This window comes from Felis catus, chromosome C1 (assembly GCF_018350175.1).
Source record: "Felis catus isolate Fca126 chromosome C1, F.catus_Fca126_mat1.0, whole genome shotgun sequence".
Taxonomy (NCBI): domain Eukaryota; kingdom Metazoa; phylum Chordata; class Mammalia; order Carnivora; family Felidae; genus Felis; species Felis catus.
Window position 1 is genome coordinate 148,869,554 of NC_058375.1, and position 22,369 is coordinate 148,891,922.

The window sequence follows — 22,369 nt, forward strand, 5'->3', positions numbered from 1 at the left end:
ATTCCGTGATTCCTAATCTGGGGCAAGAAATCTTGATTATCTCATTCAATGGGTATTAAAAATACAAATACTACTCCTGCTACCATCCTGGATGAGAGTTACATCCCACATTGCAAGCACTGTGCTTTGTTCCAGGCATTTTCAATACATTGATGTTCACAACACTTCTAATATGGTGGGTTTTATTGTTCCAACATTACAACTGAGGGAATTCACATCCAGTAAGGTTAAATAATTTCCTGAGGTACAGAGACAACAAGGAATAGAACTGTATTTTGAACCTAGGACTATCTCACTCTAAAACCTGGGCTCTTAACCTCTATATGTAATTGATTGATGTTACAAAGATGTTTTTATATTTGATAAGTGACTGACAACAATATTCAGCCACGAAAGCATGCATGACCAAGATTATGTCACAGAAGAATTGTGTCAAAAAACCCAAATGAACATAATCCATATTTGTATGTTAAAAATAATATCTATACTAATTATTTGCAGTAATTCTCATGTGAAAAATAATTTTAAAAAATCTTTTTTAATGTTTATTTTTTGAGAGAGAGAGAGAGAGAGAGAGAGAGACAGCAAGTGAGTGGGGGAGGGGCAGAGAGAGAGGGACACATAGAATCTGAAACAGGCTCCAGGCTCTGAGCTGTCAGCACAGAGCCCGATGTGGGGCATGACCTCAAGGTCATGACATGAGCCGAAGTTGGATGCTTAAACAACTGAGCCACCCAGGCACCCCTAATTTTATAAAGTAATTCTGAAGGAAGTAAAAATTTTTTCCTCAGATTTCAAATGAAGTCAATAGGAGCAACAGTTCTACGAACTGCATTTTAATGCCACAAACCACTGAGAAGAAAGTCATCAAAACAGTTTTATGTTTACCAGTATGGGAAGCTTTTGATTCGTTTAAATTTTTATTTTTCTGTTATGCTTTTAGGCACCAAGGCAGTATGCATCACATAAATTGAAAAATAGAGAAGTGACATTTGTGACACTTGGAGAAGAGAGAGACTAATAAAAGAGTCTGTAAAGGAATCTACATTCAGTTTTTAAACTATCTTATTAATCATAAAGTCAACTTAAGCCAAAATTTAAAGGGTTTTATCAATTTATTTTTTTTATTCAGTTACAATTTTTACATAGTTATGTTTTATTCAGCTGGGAAAACATACCTACGTCAAGAAAGGAATAGATTATGTTGGTGTCCAAAATTTACCAAATATAGTGACATTTTCATTTACATTTTTGCCCTTGGCATTTATAATGTTTTTTTTTTTTTAACGTTTTATTTATTTTTGGGACAGAGAGAGACAGAGCATGAACGGGGGAGGGGCAGAGAGAGAGGGAGACACAGAATCGGAAACAGGCTCCAGGCTCATCAGCCCAGAGCCTGACGTGGGGCTCGAACTCACGGACCGTGAGATCGTGACCTGAGCTGAAGTCGGCTGCTTAACCGACTGAGCCACCCAGGCGCCCCCACCCTTGGCATTTATAAAGTAAATACTTGTTAAGGGAACTGCATATATTGTGCTGCATATACAGTCTTCTGACTCCTGGGTTTCAGAAAATGAGAAATAGACTGTAAGGAAAACCTGAAGCTTAAAATACATCCTTAATTCATGGAGTCGTCAAAATAAGTGAGAAGGAAAAAGAAAAAGTATTTTTCTCGATGAATGTTTCTTTAGAAAAAGGAAACAGAATTTATATCACTTGATTCATATGCTATAAGCTTTTCTGTCAATAAAAAATTATGCATCAAGAGAGTTAACATATTATTTTTTCTTAATTTCTAAGACTAACATAGTAAATGGCTCCTGAAAATAATCCTTCTTGACTAAGACATGAATACAAAGAAAACAGATGATAAACATGATGGGGATGGTGACAGATTGCCTATTTTACCATTATTATTCTGCTTTCAAGAGTTACTAATTTCAAACTTTAGCAGCAACACCTTCATTTCTATAAATACTACAAAGAAGAAAAAAGATTTATGTTTTATTTCAGAAGACTAAACAAAATAATTAATAAGCATACTACACCATATTGTCTGCAATGCACTATGAAAGTAAAATATAAGACTGTAAGGTTTTGGGGTGCCTGGGTGGCTCAGTTGGTTAAGCATCTGACTTCGTTCGGTTCAGGTCATTATCTCACAGTTCGTGGTCGGGCTCTGTGCTGACAGCTCGGAGCCTGAAGCCTGCTTCCGATTCTGTGTCTCCCTCTCTCTCTGGCCCTCCCCTGCTCATGCTCTGTCTCACTCTTTCTCTCAAAAATAAATAAACATTAAAAAAAATTTTTTTAAAAAGACTGTAAGGTTTTATAAACTTGTGTTGAGGCACCTATTTTGTACAAGACATAACAGTCTCTGAAGGTAAATGAGAATCTTCTAATGTACCATGCTGAGTTGTAATAAATTTGAAAAAGGGTTTAGAGGTTGGGACAAGAAGTTGTCGGAATTGTCCACTTAAAAAAAATAATGATGCTCTGAATTAGGGCTTGAGAATTAGAGTTGGAAAGAAAGGTGATTACATTGGTCTTTCAGGAGGGAGGACTACCTGTATATGAAAGAGAAAAGTCTGAATGGAGACCAGAGAGGTGATTAAAGTTGGGAGGGGTCTCTAGGTAACATGGAAAAGGGAAATGATAGTGAGGTTTTCATCCTGAACTGAAGATACAGGATGAAAAAATACTTGAGAAAACCTGCAAATAAAATCATTACTCTCAGGTATTTTACATCTTAAAAACTAAATAGAGCTTTAAAAAAACATTTATTTTAAATGAATAATTTAAAAATGTTTTCTATATTCAGAAATTCAAAAATTATATGAAATTGAATCTACATATGATTTTGTATTTCAACATTTCCATTATTCTTCATAAATGATACTCCAAAGTATTATTGAACATCTCATGAGCAATTTACACATTTTTTCCTTTACACTGAATTGTGTAATTAACTAGGATCCTACATTTTACTGGCAGCTAATGTCAATTTGTAGTTTACCAGCAATATGTTCAAGTTTTAATGAAATGTATTCTCAAGTCTCATTCCTGCTTCAATTTTATATCAGAGTTTATCTTTATTTTTGTTTTGTTGCTCCCATTTTGTTTGATTTTACATACTTGTAGGCTGACTTATTTAGGGGATAAAAAGTATGTAAGTAAAAGAAGAAAACCAGTCCACCAAAAGTCAATTCACCGAGTAATCTACTGGCCAAGTCACTGATTTTTTGTTTTTGTTTTTGTTTTTTTAAGTTTTTATATCACCAAGACTTTGCTGCAGCAATTTCAGCATGGATTTGCAGTGCTGGGCCACTAAAAGTCTATTTCCCATGTTAATATTGGAGATGCCTAATACTTCTCCAATGCTCAATGTTATCTAAGTGAATGGATAAATTTTACTCTTATTTTTCTGGATTGGGACCTATTTCTCTATTCCAGTCTTTGACTCTGGTAGTAAAACAGCTGAGGTGAAGATTTTAAAGCTGGAGTAAGATATTTGATCTGTCAATTTTAGGTTTGTTAGTCAGTCATTCAGTGAATTGATCATTTACCAAATTGATTTCAGGCTAGTTTTCAGTAAATTTAACCACAGTTCAAGTAAACAAAACTGATGTTTTCACTACTTTTTCTTTGTAAGTGTACTTTCAGAATACTTTACTTCCCAATAATTAGTTTATAAAAAAGCTTTTAGAATGTGATACCTAAAAGGGAATTGATCTTAAAGACCTATGGTATATATACTGCACATCACAGGTGAGGATACTAAGGCCTAGAAAAGTAGGTTTCAGTTTTTCAAAGCAACATAGGATGCTGAATTATCCTGACAGGAGTCTAAGAAAAAATCTTAAGAGCACAGGCAAAGTGAAGCATCAAATATTTTTGACAGGACTTCCTATTTTAAGAAAACACTAAAGCTCGTATCATGAGAAAAATCAAACTTCTGCTGAATTTCCTTATGCTTATTTCATAATTTAGCATTATGTCTATATTTGGCTACTTTATGGTGCCAGAAGCAGGTAGTGAGAACTTTATGTACCATGAACTTTACAGCATTAGGGATTCTTAATCCACTGTAATCATATAGTTTATTAATATCATATACTAAATAGCATTTCAAAGATGTGAAAGAGTAAGATTATCTCCTGGGAGATGGGTATCACCTATTAAAAACCAGTGAGAAAGATGTGGTTTGATACAATTGTTCCACAAGGCTGGCCCTGCTTTCCAGTTACTCACAGTAGGTTACCCTCTAAGAGTCACGACCTTCAAATACTTCCTTAACTCCACACTTGGATTCATACGGTTGGCCTCTTAGTATAGGCCCTTGCCTAGCCATCAGAAATCCTACCTGGTAGATTAGTGACATAAATTTTCAGTATTTTAGTTTTCTGGTACTGATCTTTCATGTTCTCAGTGTCCACACAGCCCCACAGCTATGTTGCATTAGGTGTGACAGTTAACAGCAGAGTTGAATTAGAACCCTGGTTGCTGACTCCCAATCTTTTGTTCTTTACTTATATGAAATAATTACTAGCATTATAATCTTTGCCAGAGACTGTATGTTGTCTGCTTTATTGTGAAGTGTCCCTAAATTCCTTACTAATAAAACCCTGATTTTAACTTGATAGCATTGTACTTAGTGTTTTACCTCTTTAAGCCAGTAATCATAACTTTTATTTCTTTTGTACTTTTTAGTTTCTCTACAAACACTTGCTTTGTTTTGTTTTTTCAAAGCCAGGCCTTCAAGTTCACTTCTGTAGTGAAATGTGTTCACCGTTTTCTTTATGGTAAATGCCTTCAAGGAAAATTTACCTTGGGGAAAAATGCCTGGCACGTTAAGTATTTGCCACAAATATTTATTGATTAAATGACTAAGAAAAATGGTTCTTTTCAGTAAGAACAATAAATATCTTTCTTTTCTCATGGTCTTATGCCATTAAAAAATATATATATATCTTTTAAAAATATATACATCTCAAATAGAAAAAGCAGTATTTTCTAAGTCACTTTTAACTTGTTCCTTCTGTGCATTGTTCTTTTTCTTTTTCTTTTTTTTTTTTACAGCCTGAATACAGTAAACATTCATTAGTCTATGCATGTGAACATACTGGTTGAAAAATAAATTTTATAATTATATTTATGCTTAAATGTTTTCTTCTCTGCAGTTCACAACAATACTTTTCAAAGTAGATTATCATATATTTCAAATAATCTATGTCATTAATAAATTATTGTGAAGCCTTCATATATTCCTAATAAAATATGAATACTCTTTTACCTAAATATAATATTTAGGTAAATAAAAATAATCTTATTTTATATTTACCAACGTATACCTAGCTCATCCTTACTTTTTTTATTATCCTGACACCCAAAACCAAAATAAAATGAAAACAATGACAAATGTTAGGTTCAATAGGTTCTTTATAATGTGATGAAGCAGAAATCTATAAAAAATTTATTTACCGTATACTCTTTCCAAAAGGGTTTCACTGACTAACATAGAAGGTAGCCAGCTAGTAAACCATGGCCTTATAATATTGTTCATTTTGTTCCATGAAGCCTATTATCCCTAAAATCACAGTTTTTATAGAAGCCTGTAGGCAGTGTTTGACATGTAAGTATCAATAGATACTGACAAGTAGCTGATTCTATAAATATTTACCACATTTATAGACTGAAATAAATAACACTGATAATGAATAGAGTCTTTTCTCACCATCTCTTGTGTCAACTCTGAATTAAAGGCTTTTCTTTCTTACTTTAAAAAAATATTTTTTTAACATTTATTTATTTTTAAGAGAGAGACAGAGTGCAAGTGGGGGAGGAGCAGAGAGAGAAAGGGAGACACAGAATCCGAAGGAGGCTCCAGGCTCTGAGATGTCAGCATAGAGCCCAACATGGGGCTCAAACTCACAAACAGTGAGATCATGACCTGAGCTGAAGTCAGACACTTAACTGACTGAGCTACTCAGGCACCCTGCTTTCTTATTTTTGAAAGTAATCATTAGATTGTCCTTTAATGATGAATTTACTTAAATTTCAATAAATGTAAGTTTTCATACCTCTCATCCCACTGTATTATATCCAAAGTTAGTCAATATTTTCAGATGCTTGCTGTTAATAAATATATGCATACTCTCTCTTAAGTTCAGAAATAATCCTGAGTTGAAAAATAACTGCTACAAAAAAACCATGGCTCTCTACTGCAGACTCGAATTACCTTCTAGTAGAAACTCCATTAATTTCATTTGTAAAAAAAATATAGAGCTTTGCATTACCACTGTTGAAATTTTTGAAATGCCTTGAGCAAAAAAACAACTTACAGAACTAATATTGGATACTTTTGATAAGTTTAAGAGGAAAAGGAAAAATATGATGGAGAAAGTTTATTTTTCCAATGCAAATGTTTAGGAAAGGGACTAAGAATAGCAATGAATCTGCAAATATTAAACACCCAAAATAGATAAATGGGGCTTGGAAAACTGTAGCAGTAATATCTGAAATCATTATGTACAACTTCCATGCCTTTGGAAAACTGAATGCTTAGCTTTATTAGAAGGGATTGAAGGATTTATTATTTTTTTAAAGTTTATTTATTTATTTTGAGAGAGAGAGAGAGAGAGAGCATGAGCATGGGAAGAGCAGAGAAAGAAAAAGGAAAGAGAAAGAAAAAAGAGAGAGAGAGAGAGAGAGAGAGAGAGAGAGAAAGAGAGAAAGAGAGAGAGAGAGAGAGAGAGAGAGAGAGAGAGAGAATCCCAAACAGGGTCCACACTAACAGCACAGAGCCTGACATGGGGTTCGAACTCACAAACCACGGGATCATGACTTGAGCCAAAACCAAAAGTCGGACACTTAACTGACTGAGTCACCCAGGCGCACCATATGTATTTATTTAATAGAAAGTTGCTTTTCACGTTGTATGTAATACAAGCAAATTTAGAAAATGTGAAACTTGTAAGAAGTAAAAAGAAAAAAAATGATCCATTGTATCACCAATCATTACATCTATCATTAAAATTTTGACACATTTCTTCTCAGTCCTTCCAACATGCAGTTTTGTTTTTCAGTATATATACAGTCATCATTCCCTTTCTACAATTTGTATAAAGGCAGACATATTGTAAACACATACAGATCATCTCTGCATAGCAACAGTGGCTTGGACAAACTATATTTTATATCTTCTACAAAGTTTAGGCATATCAAATTATTACAGATCATAGTTTCTCTAACAAAAATATATAATCTTTGTTCATTTTCATAGAAAATTTTACATAATTATATACATTTCTAATTACCTATATCTTATACATTTTGATCATATATGGAAATGTATACGGTTTACAACTGTATGTACTATATGTATCTCTAATTAATTAACTAAACTTTTTTGGGTTACTTACCTTTAATTTTTGTTCTCTGAAAGTATCTTAAAACGAATCCAACTTACAAATTTTTTTAAACTGACAGAAGTGCTCTCAAAATTGCTAATATTTTCCCTGAGCAATCTACTGAAATGTTGGCAGCTTAACATATTCTAGATTTAGCAATTCATCATATTTCCTTCATGAATTGATCTCTCAACAAAGCAATATGCATTTGGAAAACACTGATTATGCTTAATAAAAAGTGAATGGATGTCAAAGAACATTTTACTCTGCTTAATGAGGCTTTATAGATTAAGTCTAATTATCACTGATACAAAACTAAAAATCCTTTATGTATTGAACAGTAATTAGCTTTTCTCTCAGAACAAAAATCTATTTAACTTAAAAACATAAGGATATCTTTGGCAGAAATAACACAAGTAAAGATTTGATAACATGAGCCAAAAGATTAAAGAATGATTCGAATTTTTAAATACATTATTGTCTTCTAACATTTTTTTGTGACAAGAAACTGATCCAGCATATATGGAAGTGGGTAAAATAACTCCAAAATTCTGAAAATCTGTTTGGTGACAGATTTAGTTTAAGTTAAACATTTTTTTAAGTTTAAAAAATAAAAAGAGAAAAATTCTAGAATATATTTCAGTAAAGAAGCTAAACCTCAAATAAATCTATTTTGGCATTTTAGAATTACCAGGAAAGAAACAAGTGGACTTGGACATAACTTGTCCCTTAAAAAGTCATGGACAATAAAAAATAGGTAATAGGTTGAATGCAAAAGAACACTGTTAGAAACGCTGAGTTCTAGTTATGTCTCTGCCTGGTTGAGACTGTATGATCCTGGAAAATTCCCTTAATCTTTGAGCTCTCAAAATAAATCTCCTGCAGAATTAGGAAGGCCTTTCTTATTTCTCTAACTATAAAATTAGAGGGTAAGATACGATGGAAAAACTGCCCACTCACACTAGAAAATATTTATTGCCAGAAAAAATTTCTTTCTGTGCATTATAATGGACCAAAGGGAGAAAGATTCAATCAAGAAAGAAAATATCAACTGCAGTTGGCTGAGCAATTTAACCTTTTGAAACATTTTCATGCATATGATCTCATTTAACCTCACCATAATCCCAGGAGGCAGAAGTAAAATTATTATTGCCTTTATTTTGTGGACAAAGAAATTGAGGAAAAGGGGGCATTATTCTGATGTTGTTTGAAATCACAGAACTATTTCATGGGTGAACAAGAATGGTCTCCTCATTCCTTAACTAGGACCTCTTTCAATGGAGCCGATAAAGTTAAAGCGAACAGTTAACCATATGCAGCTGAATCCAAGTAAGAAACAAAAGCAAAACAATAAAGGAAACATAGGAAATGAGGTCTCTACAGTGGGTTCTTTGTGCTGATTGGTAAGGCTGTATACTTAACTCATAAGCAAAAAGGGAGTTATGGTGATATTTTCAGAAATGTATATAATTAACTAAAAAATTAAATTTCTGTAAAAAGCAGAAATTTTACATCCCTAATATTAAGGAACCTCCCTCCCTCCCTCCCCCCCACCCGCCCCGTGAAAATGGATCATGTAGCATGGCATAATCAGATGGACAAGATCTTTCAAAAAAACTAAGGCATATTTTTATTCCCTTCTGGACTGACTTCCAACAGCATGTTTTTCCTATTCAAATTAATTTACCTTTCAGTCAGTTTACCTTTCAGGAAACTAATGTTTTCCTATATTTCATGTAAACACGCAGATACTTTTATACCTGTATAAATTATAAAACTGTTGACAAAATTAATAAACAGGAAAAAGTTTACTTAAAAAATTTGAAAAAGAAATCTGTTATGTCAAAGCTCCTTGTTACTGGAATATAGTGGATTGAAGCCTTGGTGTGTGTTAACCACAAAGTTATATGTATAGCTGTATGAATTAACTAACAAAAGTCAATGCTCCAGAGTGTAGTGAAATTTACTTCATTTAGGTTATGGTACTACGTTTTGTTTTAAAGACTGTACTTTTTAAAAAGTGGATACCTGCGGTCCATCTCTGGCTTCATAGAAGTCACCCACTCTTATTTTTGCACTGAAGCTGAAATTGTCCCTTGAGATATCCATTATTCCATTTCTGCTGAGATACTGAAAAAATCACATATTTTTCCACTTCAGGTTTTAATAATTACAACCCAGCTTTGATGTATAGCTTTCTTCAGGACACTAATGTTTTGCATATTCTAGCAAGGGGCTATGGGTTTAGAGAAGATCCCTTTAGGTTAAGTACATTAGTCTCATACAAGAGAATAATTTCTGAGAAAGGAGAGCACTTTTTCTTTCCCATAAACATGCGTAATAGGCACCAAATGTATGTTATTTGGTGAAAAGTATGTACCTTTATTACTTCAGGGTATTGCCTAAGTTTCTTTCCACATGGAGCATAATACGCTACTTCTCCTTGAAGGCGCCCTCCAAAGTTTCTTATTCTTGTCTCTCTTTGCCAGCTACACATAACAGAAATGAGGGTTATAACATATTTAATTTTAAGAAAGCTTTTTTAAAAAAAAATTAAGAACACATGCTTTTTAGACAGCAGGAAAAATACAAATAAAACAAATATAAGTCCCTAATCATACGACTCAGATACATTTACCATTATTTTGATTAACTAAGTAATTCAATGAAAAATTAATCAGACCCAATTTACAAATATTAAACTCCATTAAATTTCTTAGAAATCGTTAACTGGTATTACTTTGGGTTTTTGGACCAATTCAGTAATGTGTCAATGTGTACTGATGTTTTACACCTGAAAAGCTTTAAGTGGAAAGAGTAAAGTGAACTTGGCTCTCTGCTCCTCGGGGATCATGTACTTCTAACGTAAACAGTCTCAGTTCCACCTAAACCATTTTAGCCAAACTCTGGGCAAGTCCCCCCAGTTTTGCCATAGTGGCTTTTACTGTCCTTTAACCCCCATCTTCACAAAAACCTCTCATACTCTTAACTGTGTCCCAGCCCTGTGCCAATGACTCTCTCTTGCTTGCTTCTTTTTCAGTCCTATTCCCACCTGACTGTGTGATTCCATTCCAGATGCGCCATACCTAAACACTGCAGTTCGGATGAATTTCAGTTTTCTAATATATTAACTTCTTTGCCCTTTGCTCTGGCTCTTCTGCTCTAAAGAATACCATGCAGTCTATTCAGTTCTTTTACTAACAGCAGAGAGTGAGAAATCAAACATGCACACATATGTGGAGGAAAGGCAACGAGAGAAATCCTACTTTGCATACCCATATTCCAAAGGAATACGCAGCTCGCGCTCATCTGTTACTCTTCGCCTTTTGGAAGTGCCTTCAAGAAAATTCAGCCAGTTAACATAACAGATTAGCTTGTACAGATGATAATTTTTTGATAGTTTTGAAAATTTTCTTTAAATAATATATCTTAATGACTTGAATCATTTAATGTCTTTCTGCAACTTGTAGGTTATTTTTAGATGATTTTCAATAAAACACTGTATCAAGTAGAGGCCTTTTTTCCTTCTTTGGTCTGCATGACAGAATAACTGGTCTTTCTAAAGAAAATACAATGGAAGACAAAAATACGTAGCTTTCCTCTCATTTTGTATTTAAAGAAATAGCTAAAGAAGGAAGAGGAAAATAGAAGACAGAGGTTTCAGAAAACCAGATACAGTTGTTTTCTTTGAGAATATGACTTTTTAAGATGCTGAAAAATTTCAACAGCTGGCTCATACACTTAAAAATACTATACATCTATGTTCGTATAAATCCATAGTCAAAACTACTACCAGGTCTTTAAACCTAAGGGACAAATAGGATTATGATTACATGTAAAATTCTTTATAGACAATGACTAAGTTTCACAAATGCAAATACGTGCCTCTTAAATTAGCAGACTATCATACTGGACTGTGGCAAATGAAAGCAAAACCAGACATTTGTAAGAAAAGAGTGAAATAAATAAAACAACATGATATTTTACTATATATCTCTATATTTCCTTAGCTACCAAAATAGAAATAAAAAGTCCTTTTGGAATTCATGTAAAAACTTTTAATGAAGACCTCTGGAAGTTTATAAAAGGTCAAATAGAAAAAAAAAGATGTGGCATGTTAATGAAATAATAATGCTACTCACTAATACAAATGATATTTGGCTATATGTTGGACAGATATGCAATTGTATCTTAAGTAACCAAGTGAGCTCATTTTTATAAAGTACAAAAAAAGTCCAACTATCCATCAAATTCTAAATTCTAGAAGCATAAACTGAATACCAAAGCAGGAAAGTATTCAAAATCAAGAACTGTCATCAATCGTGTTCTTAAATTGGAAACACAGAAAAAAAAATGGTAATGGGTTATATCCTTTGAAAATACACATGGACCTTTCTTAGCCAACCTCAAATCTAGCTGTCATGCTTGATTCCAATGAGATCATCCCCAGAAAACTGTATAAATAAGAGTTCTTGCTATGGTTTGACTTCTACTTTATAATAATAAAAATAAAGTATAGGTACCAGAGTGTGGACTTGAAGTAAGTGTGGAAGAAGGTGTGCCAAGAAAAGCAGGTGACTGGGATTCAGAACATAAGGCAGCAGGAGCAGAGCCTGGGGCTTTTGCTATGTGGAGGTTACGAGGTGTTGGGTGAGCAGTGAGACTGATGGAAGGGCTTTTGACAGAGGAAGTTGTTTTATTCAGTTTCATTGACGTTTTCTCTCCTTCAGTATCACTATCTGATTCATCTTGGTCTTTATCATCATCATCATCTTCTTCTGATCCTTCTGTATCTGATTCTGAATTACTATCTGATTCTGGGAAGTAAAAGAAGCATTTGTATATTATAACTAGATAATCACCAACATTTGCAGTTTGTATCTAAATGGGATAGTTTAGGAATCAGAATCTGTGATTGAACTCAACTGAGCAACTTTCCTAAAGACTTAATGTAAAAATTACTATCTAACAATCTATTTGAGTACAATGTATGCAGACTACAAATCCTCAAAATTCATTAAAAGTATCAGCTTTACTCAACTCTTTAATCATAAAACAGTTCTTCCCACATGGCACTATTCCCATGATGAGTTCTGCTTAGTGGCTTCAAAATCACTTTTTTTTTTCACTTATAATTTAATATAGAAACTAAGGTATAGAGGGAATAGAATTGATTACTTAAATTAATAGATTCCAATAGCTTTAGAAGTATACTAGGTTCAGTATGAGGAAGAGAAGTCTGGAACTACCATCATTCTTTCATCTGGACTTTGAGGTAAAAGAAAACCATTTTCTGAGAGAGTCTTGACTTTTCAGGCTGCAGTTATTCTATTTAGGTGCACGATTTCATCAGGCTTCACCAAAGACCAGGTTACAGATATAATTATGTGTGATCACTTAATGGTTTAATAATTTAAGTTTGTTCTAGCAATGTAGTTCTATAAAAGTATCTCTTCCTATAGGTATGTATAATCTACTCCTGGATTAAACTTGATTAAACACAGGTCTGATGCTTGGAATGTATCTTAAAGGTTCCCAGAATAACAGCTTTTGTGGAATCTGCCTATGTTGAAATTTGTTATAAAAACTGTCTTCGAAAGTTATTAATAATGGTAGTCATATTCTATCATGTAAAGTTGTGTTTATGGGAATCCCAGGAAAAAATATTGTCAGGAAAAGCTGTTCTTACACTGAGCGACTTTAGATACTTTAAGTTGTATAACTGACTATATTTTCCTATTTATATTGGTAGCTAGAAAATTTACCATTGGACTTGTGGAGGGTCAGTAATAAGTCCAAATATTTTTTATAATATGTATTTCATCTTTGTATTTAAGATTTAAACTATCTTATATTTTATGCTTCCAATCTTCTGTGGAACAAGGAGGAGAGTTAAGGGGAAGAAAAACAGAAAGAAGTTTTAAAAAATACTAGAAAGTGAATTAAAAAATAAAATCAAGGAGTACTCTACTTGTTATTATACAAATTCTGTGTTGCTAATGGACAATCATAGGGATTTAGGTTTTTAGCACTTTCTAAATGACTGTGACTACAATTGTACCTCAGTGAAAATACCTGCTGAAACACTTAAACAGGTAGCAGAAGAGATGAAAAAGAAAAGACAAATGAGTGGTCATGAATTAAATGAAAATTAAGCCAGGATTGTGATTTCTTAATTCCTGCATCATTTATATTCATTTAAAGTTATTTGTTTAATGTTAAATGAACAACAAAGCTGAGAATTTAACTAGGATTTCCAATTTCAGTTCCTCCTATATTTTACCAGCTCATTACAGAAAGGCACATAGCTGTGGGAAACACAGTGAATGACAATGATTATAAGTCTGTGAACTAAGATCCTCCTTAAAATGTTTTGGTTCAGATAGCATTTACAGAAATACTTCAAATTTAAAAATAAAAAATAACCTGATTGGCTGTCATCAGATTCATCATCTTCATCATCTTCCTCATCTTCTTCCTCATCATCTTCTTCTTCATCCTCATTTGAATCTTCAGAATCTTTACTACTGGGAATGTCTGAATCTGTTCCCCTGAACTGTTCCACTAAAGATTTTGCAGGGTGGGGGTGATGCTGTGTTTTCACTGGGTTTACATTATTGCTAACTGCTCTTTCCTTCCCTTGACTATGCAGTATGGGAGAGGCGGAGGGGGTTACAGTTGTCTGACTGCCAGGGGTTCTTCTCCCACCTGTACTCAAATTTACAGGTGAGGAAAAAGGGGTGCTGCTTGGAGTAGCGATGTTTTCATTAATCTTACTCTGCATTTTAGTTTTGGTAGTAAGTGCTAGAGGAGCTTCTTGAATGACACTTTGAATAACTCCATTTGGTTGGTGATTACCTAAAAGTGCATTTGTCAAGAATGGATTAGGGTGGTTGTTTTCTGACGTCTGTTTTGGATGTGCTGGTGAACTAGAGGTTGCTTTCGGATTTGACAAAGCTGCAATAACCTTCTTCAAGCTCTTGGATGACTCTTGTTTCTTTAACTGTGCTGGGAATGTCTGTTTATATTGTTCCTGTGAAAACAAAAGTTAAAAAACAAAACAACAATGTACCATAAAAACAAAGATTACTTGTATTTGCCTTCCATATCTGACAACGGCTACTCATATACAAATTTAAATCATGATATACAAGTGCTTAAAATTAGTGGCAGTGATGACTAGTTGGTTGCTGAAACTTGGCTAGACATAATATATATTTAAAATTCAGTTAGTCTTTATCCCTTCAAAATATAGGTTTCCCCTCTCTCATTACTATGGTCCCCTGTGTCTCAATAATCTAAATTTGAAATGCTGAAAACATCTTTTACTTTTCTTTCTTCCAAGTCAGCCATATTCCTATGTCTTTTGGACTCTTTCATCAGAATATTGCTCATACATAAACCATACCATCATTTCTTCCCACACAATTCCCAACATATATATCCTCATGCCATTTTTATCTTAATTTAAACTATTTTAGCGCCTTGGTCAAAAGCTTTAGTGTCTTCTCTGTCACTGACAACTTTATAAGGCCTAAATACTTAATTTTGAGCCTCAAGTTACTTTTCAAATTATAACTTTCTAGTCAAACTGTACTATTTGCCATGCCCTGTTCATGTCATACTTCCACCACCTCCGCATTTTGCTATAATCCTTTTCTCTGTGTGAAACGTCCTCCTCTTCCAAATCGCAAGCTGACAAAATCTTGCTCATCCTTCAAAATCCAGCCCAAAAAGCTTTCCATGTTTGTTCCAGCCAGAAGCACTCATGACTTCTATCCTTTGAACCCCATTACCTCTTATTTGTTACCGGATACTACCTGCAGTATGCATGATATGAAGCTGCTGGGATTGCTGGCTCAACAGTGTGTGGAGTCTACCTTGGAGTCCCTTTAGCACATTAGCATTAGAAAGAGTATAATAAAACAGTTTAGAAAAAGTACACTTTACTTGGAAAAAAACGATGTGTAAACCATTAAGCTATAAAATTTACATCTGTAAATAAGAAATAAAAACTTATTTGGCTCTCAGAATCTTGATAAGAATAAAACCACATGAACTTTATTAAATTTGTATAATTAAAATAGTATTAAGTAGAGGGGCGCCTGGGTGGCTCAGTCGGTTAAACATCCGGCTTCGGCTCAGGTCATGATTTCACGGTTCGTGGGTTTGAGCCCCGTGTCAGGCTCTGTGCTGACAGCTCAGCGCCTGGAGCCTGCCTCAGATTCTGTGTCTCCCTCTCTCTCTGCTCCTCCCCAACTCATGATCTGTCTCTCTCTCAAAAATTAAATAAACATTTAAAAAAATTAAAAAACTTAAGTAGAATGATTAAAGTATTTTAAGTAGTGTTGAATTTCAGAAGGTCAAAGTCTGTAACGAAAATGGTTGCCTTAGAATTAAAATCGGTAGCACTGTCAGCATTGAACCTGGGCTCTGAACATTCTAGCCAGCAAAAATTTGTGGTGGGCATTTCAGAGTACAAATGCAGATGGAATGCAATATAGAATAACGTATTAAATCTTTTACAGAAGCAATGCTAGTAAGCAGTATGCAATTCCTACATAAACTTCTTTATCTTATTTAATATCCTCACTGTATTAGTTTAGAAAATTAAGTTAATTCTTTGTAAACAAAGACTGGCACATAATATTCATACCTAAGGCGATGCTTCACAAAAAGAACGTGCTTAATTAGCATTTACTCAGTGATTAAATATGGGAAGTTATACTAAATAATTGCATTTACCTTTTAAAAATAACTTCATGGCAAAATTCTTATATAAAATACATTATGTAAAAATGCATTAATATATTTAATTTTACTTGTTTCAATATAAAATATTGTATATTATATATAAGTATTTAATATGTACTGAGATTTCAGCAGAAAAATTTACTATGTTTCCATTTCTTAGAACCAAATTATGTCACATAATCATTTTGTACTCTTTTTTATAGGTAGTAAATTTTCCTTCTAAATACATAGGATCAAAACAGTCATGAAAACAAAACCTTGTCCTTTAGTTTTATATTTTAATTTTCTGAAATTCATTTTGACTTAATTCTAAAGAATCACTTTCCATATATTGACACCTGAAGGTTTTCAAAAAAACCCCAAAGATCACTGTATTTCACCCTAAGACTCATATCAGTTACTCTTTTAAAGCAAACATGTTGTCCTTTTTGATATTAGAGGTGGTACATAAAAAGGGAGGGGGGGGAATTGAGAACTGCACAACAGCAAATGTCTTGCTGCTTTAAGACAGCCACTTAGATGACGAGAGTATGGGAAGACAGGTTTGAAGCTCCGTGCTTCCTCCAAGTTTTTGCTCCCCCAGCCCTTACCTGAGTCTGCAGTCCACAAAAAAAAAAAAAAAAAAAAAAAAAAAAAAAAAAAAAAAAAAAAAAAAAAAAAATCTAAGCAAAACTTGATAAAGAATATTCACTACTGGTATCTATATCCAATTAATGTATATTGATTTGAATTAAATGTCTATATTATAAGGGTATAGAAAGAGCCAATGATTAAATAATACTAAAAAAAATCATAGACTAGTAGGGGAGGCAGATACATGGCAGGTAACATGAAATAATTGAGACTATCATAGGAATAAACCAAAATTCTGTATGTTAGACTGTCATATAAAGAAAGAGAGCTGATGTAAGAAAAATATTTATAAAATACCCTTTAACTCAATGCTAGGTACCAAGAAAAAGTACACAAAGTCATTTAGAGTTGAGTCTAATGTGAATGTCCATTCACATAAAATATTTCCCATGAACTACAATTATCAGTTCAGAAACTCCACATTGTTTCATCTTAATCAGGGGCTTGGTTTAAGAATGACCTTAAGAATGACCTTAGTTTAAAATCCTTCTGTTCTTTAATTGTTATGTAATGTTAGCGAGGGATTTAATCTCTCTAAGCTTTAGTTTCTTTACCTCACACAATTTTGTAAGCATCACATAAGATCATATGTGTAGGAAGTGTGGCTTGGCCACATTTATTAAGCAAGTGTTTAATAAGTGACTTTCTAACAGGCAGTCATATAAAATTCTTTAAATAAGAAACATTTAAGAAACTCTTTGAAAATTAAGAAACCTTTCAAAATACAAATAATTCCTAATATGCTCTATAATTTATCTTAAAGTAGGATACACATTAATTAAAAATTAAAATAACCCAAACAGTGTAAATTTTAGTTTGCTTAATTTACTCATAGGCAATAATGTGATGCCAGAAATAATACTCCTTCTGATTTAGCATCACAAATTATCATATGCATGATATTATACCATTGGTCATTCTGTTTAGATCAGCGGTTTTCAAATCTGGCTATACATTTGAAAGCTTTTGATATGTGCAATACCTTGGTCTCAACAGACTAAGATTCTGATTTAATTGTTCTAAGGTATTATTCCTTTTTTTAAGTTTTCCAAGTAATTCTAATGTATCCTTAGGCTTGAGAAGTATGCATTTAGATTCTCATCAAAGCCTGATTTGTTCACGTAATTTTACTTTGACCCTGTTCTTAAATTCTTCTCAGTGCAGTAAGAGTTAATGGACAAGGACATTGTAACTTTTTTGAGAAAGGCAGCTATTACAGAGGTTAAGAACAAGGATTCTAGTACTACTGCTTAGATTTGAATTTTAACTCTGTCACTAACTAGCAGTGTGATCTTGGGAGAGTTATTTTTTATGAATCTCAATTTGATTATCTGTAAATGGGCATTATAATATTAGTAGCATTTACAGATGTTAGTGTCCAATGAGTAAATGCATATTCAGCACTTAAAACAACAGCTGGCAAACAGCAAGAGCTTTACAAGTTATCTAATGGGATTAAGAGGTCTAATGATAATTTTTGTAATCAAAAGACAGGATACTTTGTTCAAACATATTTTTTCTCTACTCTGGATTGGTTCTAGAATAAAAGGCACTGGTCATTTAATTACTAGAATTCTACTAGACATATGAATGTAGACTATGTAGAAATATAAAATCAATAGCAAGAAAATAAAGATGAAAAAATTCTCCGATTATTGGTTCTGGTATTTGTATAAATAAAAATTACTCAAAATATTTTATATTGCATATAGTTGAGTCTAATGTGAATGTCCACTCACATGAAATATTTCCCATCAACTACCATTATCATTTCAGAAACACCAAATTATTTCATCTTAATCATGGGATTTGATACAAGAATGATCTTGGTTTAAAATCCTTCTGCTCTTTACTTGTTATTTAGAACAAGTAAAGACTCAGTCAGGTGAGTGTCCGACTTTGGCTCAGGTCATGATCTCACAGTTCCTGAGTTTGAGCCCTGCATCATGCTCTCTGCAGTCAGTGCAGAGCCTGCTTGAGATCTTCTGTCCTCCTCTCTCTTTGCCCCTCCCCACTTGGGCATTCAACCGTTCTCTCTCTCAAAAATAAATAAACATTAAAATAAATGATTCTTCATAAAATCTTTCATTCTCTCTCTTAAAAATAAATAACATTAAAATAAATGATTCTTCATAAAGGATTTTTATGCTTGTGGTTGATAAAGTATAGGGCTACAGAGGTAAATGACTCAAGTTCATTTCTTTAAAGAAGAATATATTGATATTAGAAAAAAAGGACATTGATCTTAAAGAAAAGTAATTTGGAGTATATCTTATTCAAATGTATTTCTCCCCTTTCTGCTAAATCATTAAACCTCAGGAAAAATGACACGATTGTGTGCCAAAAATACATTAAGCAGATGTATATGTAAATATAAAATCAGAGAAATCTGATGTGCACATGCTATTCCTGGTAACTAATAAAGTATGAAAATAAGAGTAGAATTTCATTTAAACTAGCATATTGTAAGACTATATAAAAGCTCTTTTTCTAATAATAAAATTATTTTATAAATAATATTTAACTCACCCGTTTGGATCGCATTTCACTGGTCAAAGGACTAGATTCTTCAGAGGTATTTTTATTCCCTGCTTTAAGTACATCAGGAGAAGAAGGAACTATGAGTTTCATGTAAGTTTCCTTTTTGGCTTGATTTACCAAAGATAAAGGTTTCACATTGGACACCAATCCCGTAGACTGTATTACACTTGTGTGTTTGTTCACAGATTCCTCCTTTGCCTGAGAGCTTTGGAAAATATATGGAAGCTGCTGTGACAAAACCTGAGGCTGCTTCTGCTGGGATTGGAATGATGGGTGAGTCTGGGACTCAGACACAAGAGGTAATGGCTGCTGTATTCTTTTTTCCTGGGCTTTTTCAGTTGCTTTCTGTCCATCTGCTTTTGGGTCTGAAATACCATGTAATAGCACCTGTAAATAAAAATAAAAAAGCAACTTCTCAGTAGCTATTAAAACAAAGAACATCAAGCAGCTGGAGAAAAAGGGTACTTTAAAAAGTTTTTTGGGGCGCCTGGGTGGCTCAGTCGGTTGAGCGTCCAACTTCGGCTCAGGTCATGATCTCTCGGCTTTTGAGTTCGGGCCCCGCCTCGGGCTCTGTGCTGACAGCTCAGAGCCTGGAGCCTCTTCAGATTCTGTGTCTTTCTCTCTCTGTCTCTGCCCCTCCCCCGCTCACACTCTGTCTCTCTCTGTCTCTCAAAAATAAATAAACATTAAAAAAAAATTAAAAAGTTTTTCTAGTGACTTTAGATAGATATATAAAGCTCACTAAAAAAATACACCAAATGTCCCTTTAAAAATGTTTCTCCATCTCCTATTCTTTCTTGTGCAAATATAAGAACTAACAGCAATGATTAGCTTTAAACTTTAGGGACTCTGACAGTCAAGATAAAGCAGTTAATTCCTAAATATGCATAATGTGTGGATACTGCCAATGAAACTGTTTATACCTGGTTGTTACTTTTATGCTGTGCTTCGCTCTCTGAATCAGAATCATCATCTTCACTTTCTTCAATACTTTGATCTTCCTCTTCTTCATCTTCCTCTAGATCATCTGAATCACTACTACTAATGCCTTCACTTGAGGTGTCTGATGATGTACCCGAATCACTATCACTGTTGCTAGAACTTTCCATAGCTTTCTTCCTTGGCTTCTGGATAAAGACAAATTTTTAGCAAGACTTCATTTTTGGAAAAAATTCAAAGTTCACTAAGAGGTATGATTTTTAATTTTCAAGTGGTATTTCAATTTCAAAATATCACTTTAGAAAAAAGGAAAAAAGTCACGTGTTGTAAGGGCAATTATTCAATAAATGAATCCAATTAACTTATCTGATAGGAATTCTCCAATAAAAAATACAGGCTCTGCATGTACGGAATATTAGAAACATCTAGCATATATATAGATCTATTCATATGACGGCCATGCTTCAAAATGTATGACAGATTAAAAAGAGAAATTTACAAAATAATAATTCCAATTATTGTAAGGGTTACAGACACTGAAGTTCTCTATTTAGCTTTAGTCTTCTTTTTTATGCAGATGGTGAGTCAGTAGCCAAATATTTACATATAACATGCCAAACATACCCTTCCAGGTGCTGGACAACAATGATGTTTAAGACAGAGCCCTTGCCTTCAAGAAACTTACATTCTAGTGCTGGCGGTGGTAGAATAAATAAATGGCTAATATAAAAGCAAAAAAATTCTATATAGTAGTAAGTACTGTAGAGAAAATAAAATAGGTAGCAAAAGACTTAGGGGGCTGCTCTAGCAAGGAATTTAATTTTTGTATTTCACTTTACAAAAGATAGAAAATATGATAAAGACATTAATTTCTGGAACCTTTAAGGCTCTACAGGAAGAAGAAAATCCAAAATTGATACAAAGTGACATTAGGTCACATTAAAAAAGTTTTGTGTTTAAAGGACAGACAATGGTAGTGCATAAAAAGGAGGGAAAATCATGACATGAATTATAACTAAACAACTATATAACAATGGAAAAGTTAAAAGTCTGCCAACAGGAAAACTGAAAAGAAGAAATATTAACAAGGTACAGGAATAGATTGAGTATAATTCAAAGTTACATAGGAACATTTCAGTAGGATTTGCTGATAGATTAAAAAAAAGAAAAAAATATAGAAAAATCAGCAATAAATTACAAAAGTAATGAATTACAAAAGTTATGGTCTTAACAGAAATATACTCTGTCATGACTAATGAGTTTGGGGAATGAAAGACAATAATACACTTCCACAAAAAGAAGCCAGGTTGAAGTGATAGTTATAGACTGCAAATTAGGACTCTTTCCTTTTTGCTTTCTGAAATTTAAGTTAAATAAAATAAAATGCATATGAGTGAAGAGAGTCATTCCTGTTGAGATATTCTGCATGCAATGATACTCTGTATTAACTGCTCCAAATTAGCAACCATAATGCTTCCTCTGGAAATACAATAAGCCAAATACCGGTTACCATTATTCCTTGAACTATCTCTTTCTCTCAGAGTACAGCAAGAGTGATGAGAAATAATGTGGGTAACACGGAATGAAAAAGACCAAAGTAGAGATTAAAGGGAAACAATAGTAATATAGAAAAATTAAGTCTACCATTTATTTGGCAGAGAAACAGCTTCTTCATTGTAACCAAAATCTATTAGGGGTTTCTAAGCATGTATAGCAAGATTATGAAAATCATGGAGTCTAAACAGAAGTTATCACTTTGGGTTTTACTAGCGGCTAAAAAAGGAAAGGAAAAAGTGAGATACAGTAATTTACCAGAGAAAAATAAACTCCTATTCCAATACCCAAGTAATCTGTATAGTTTTTAATTTAAAGGTGGCACGAGAAAAGGAGTCTACATGCCTCAAGAGTGGGTCTAGAGGTGTGGGTTCTAAAGTTTTAATGTGCAAAATATTTACTTGCTGAACTTGCAACAACCAGCAGATTCTGGAGTCCCAATTCCAAACAGGACACAGGGATCTACATTAACAAGCACTTTAATGTGATTCTGATGCAGGTGGTCTTTGCAGACCATACACTGACAGTATACAAAGAGTCTG

At 33.4% G+C, this 22,369-nt stretch overlaps 1 protein-coding gene across 26 annotated transcripts in view; it reads right to left on the reverse strand.

Moving 5' to 3' along the window:
- Positions 1-22,369, reverse strand: part of BAZ2B (bromodomain adjacent to zinc finger domain 2B) — a 500,560-nt gene that overhangs the window by 144,580 nt on the left and 333,611 nt on the right. For 18 of the 26 annotated variants that reach the window (XM_023259353.2, XM_023259354.2, XM_023259351.2 and 15 more), the window contains 7 exons: positions 20,258-20,461; positions 19,323-19,721; positions 13,833-14,439; positions 11,930-12,223; positions 10,682-10,742; positions 9,787-9,895; positions 9,435-9,536 (listed from right to left, as the gene is read on the reverse strand). In XM_023259353.2, the coding sequence (XP_023115121.1) occupies positions 9,435-9,536; positions 9,787-9,895; positions 10,682-10,742; positions 11,930-12,223; positions 13,833-14,439; positions 19,323-19,721; positions 20,258-20,461 (1,776 nt within the window). The remainder of the gene's footprint in view (positions 1-9,434; positions 9,537-9,786; positions 9,896-10,681; positions 10,743-11,929; positions 12,224-13,832; positions 14,440-19,322; positions 19,722-20,257; positions 20,462-22,369) is intronic. The other 8 variants (XM_023259358.2, XM_023259369.2, XM_023259365.2 and 5 more) reach the window with 4 other exon arrangements.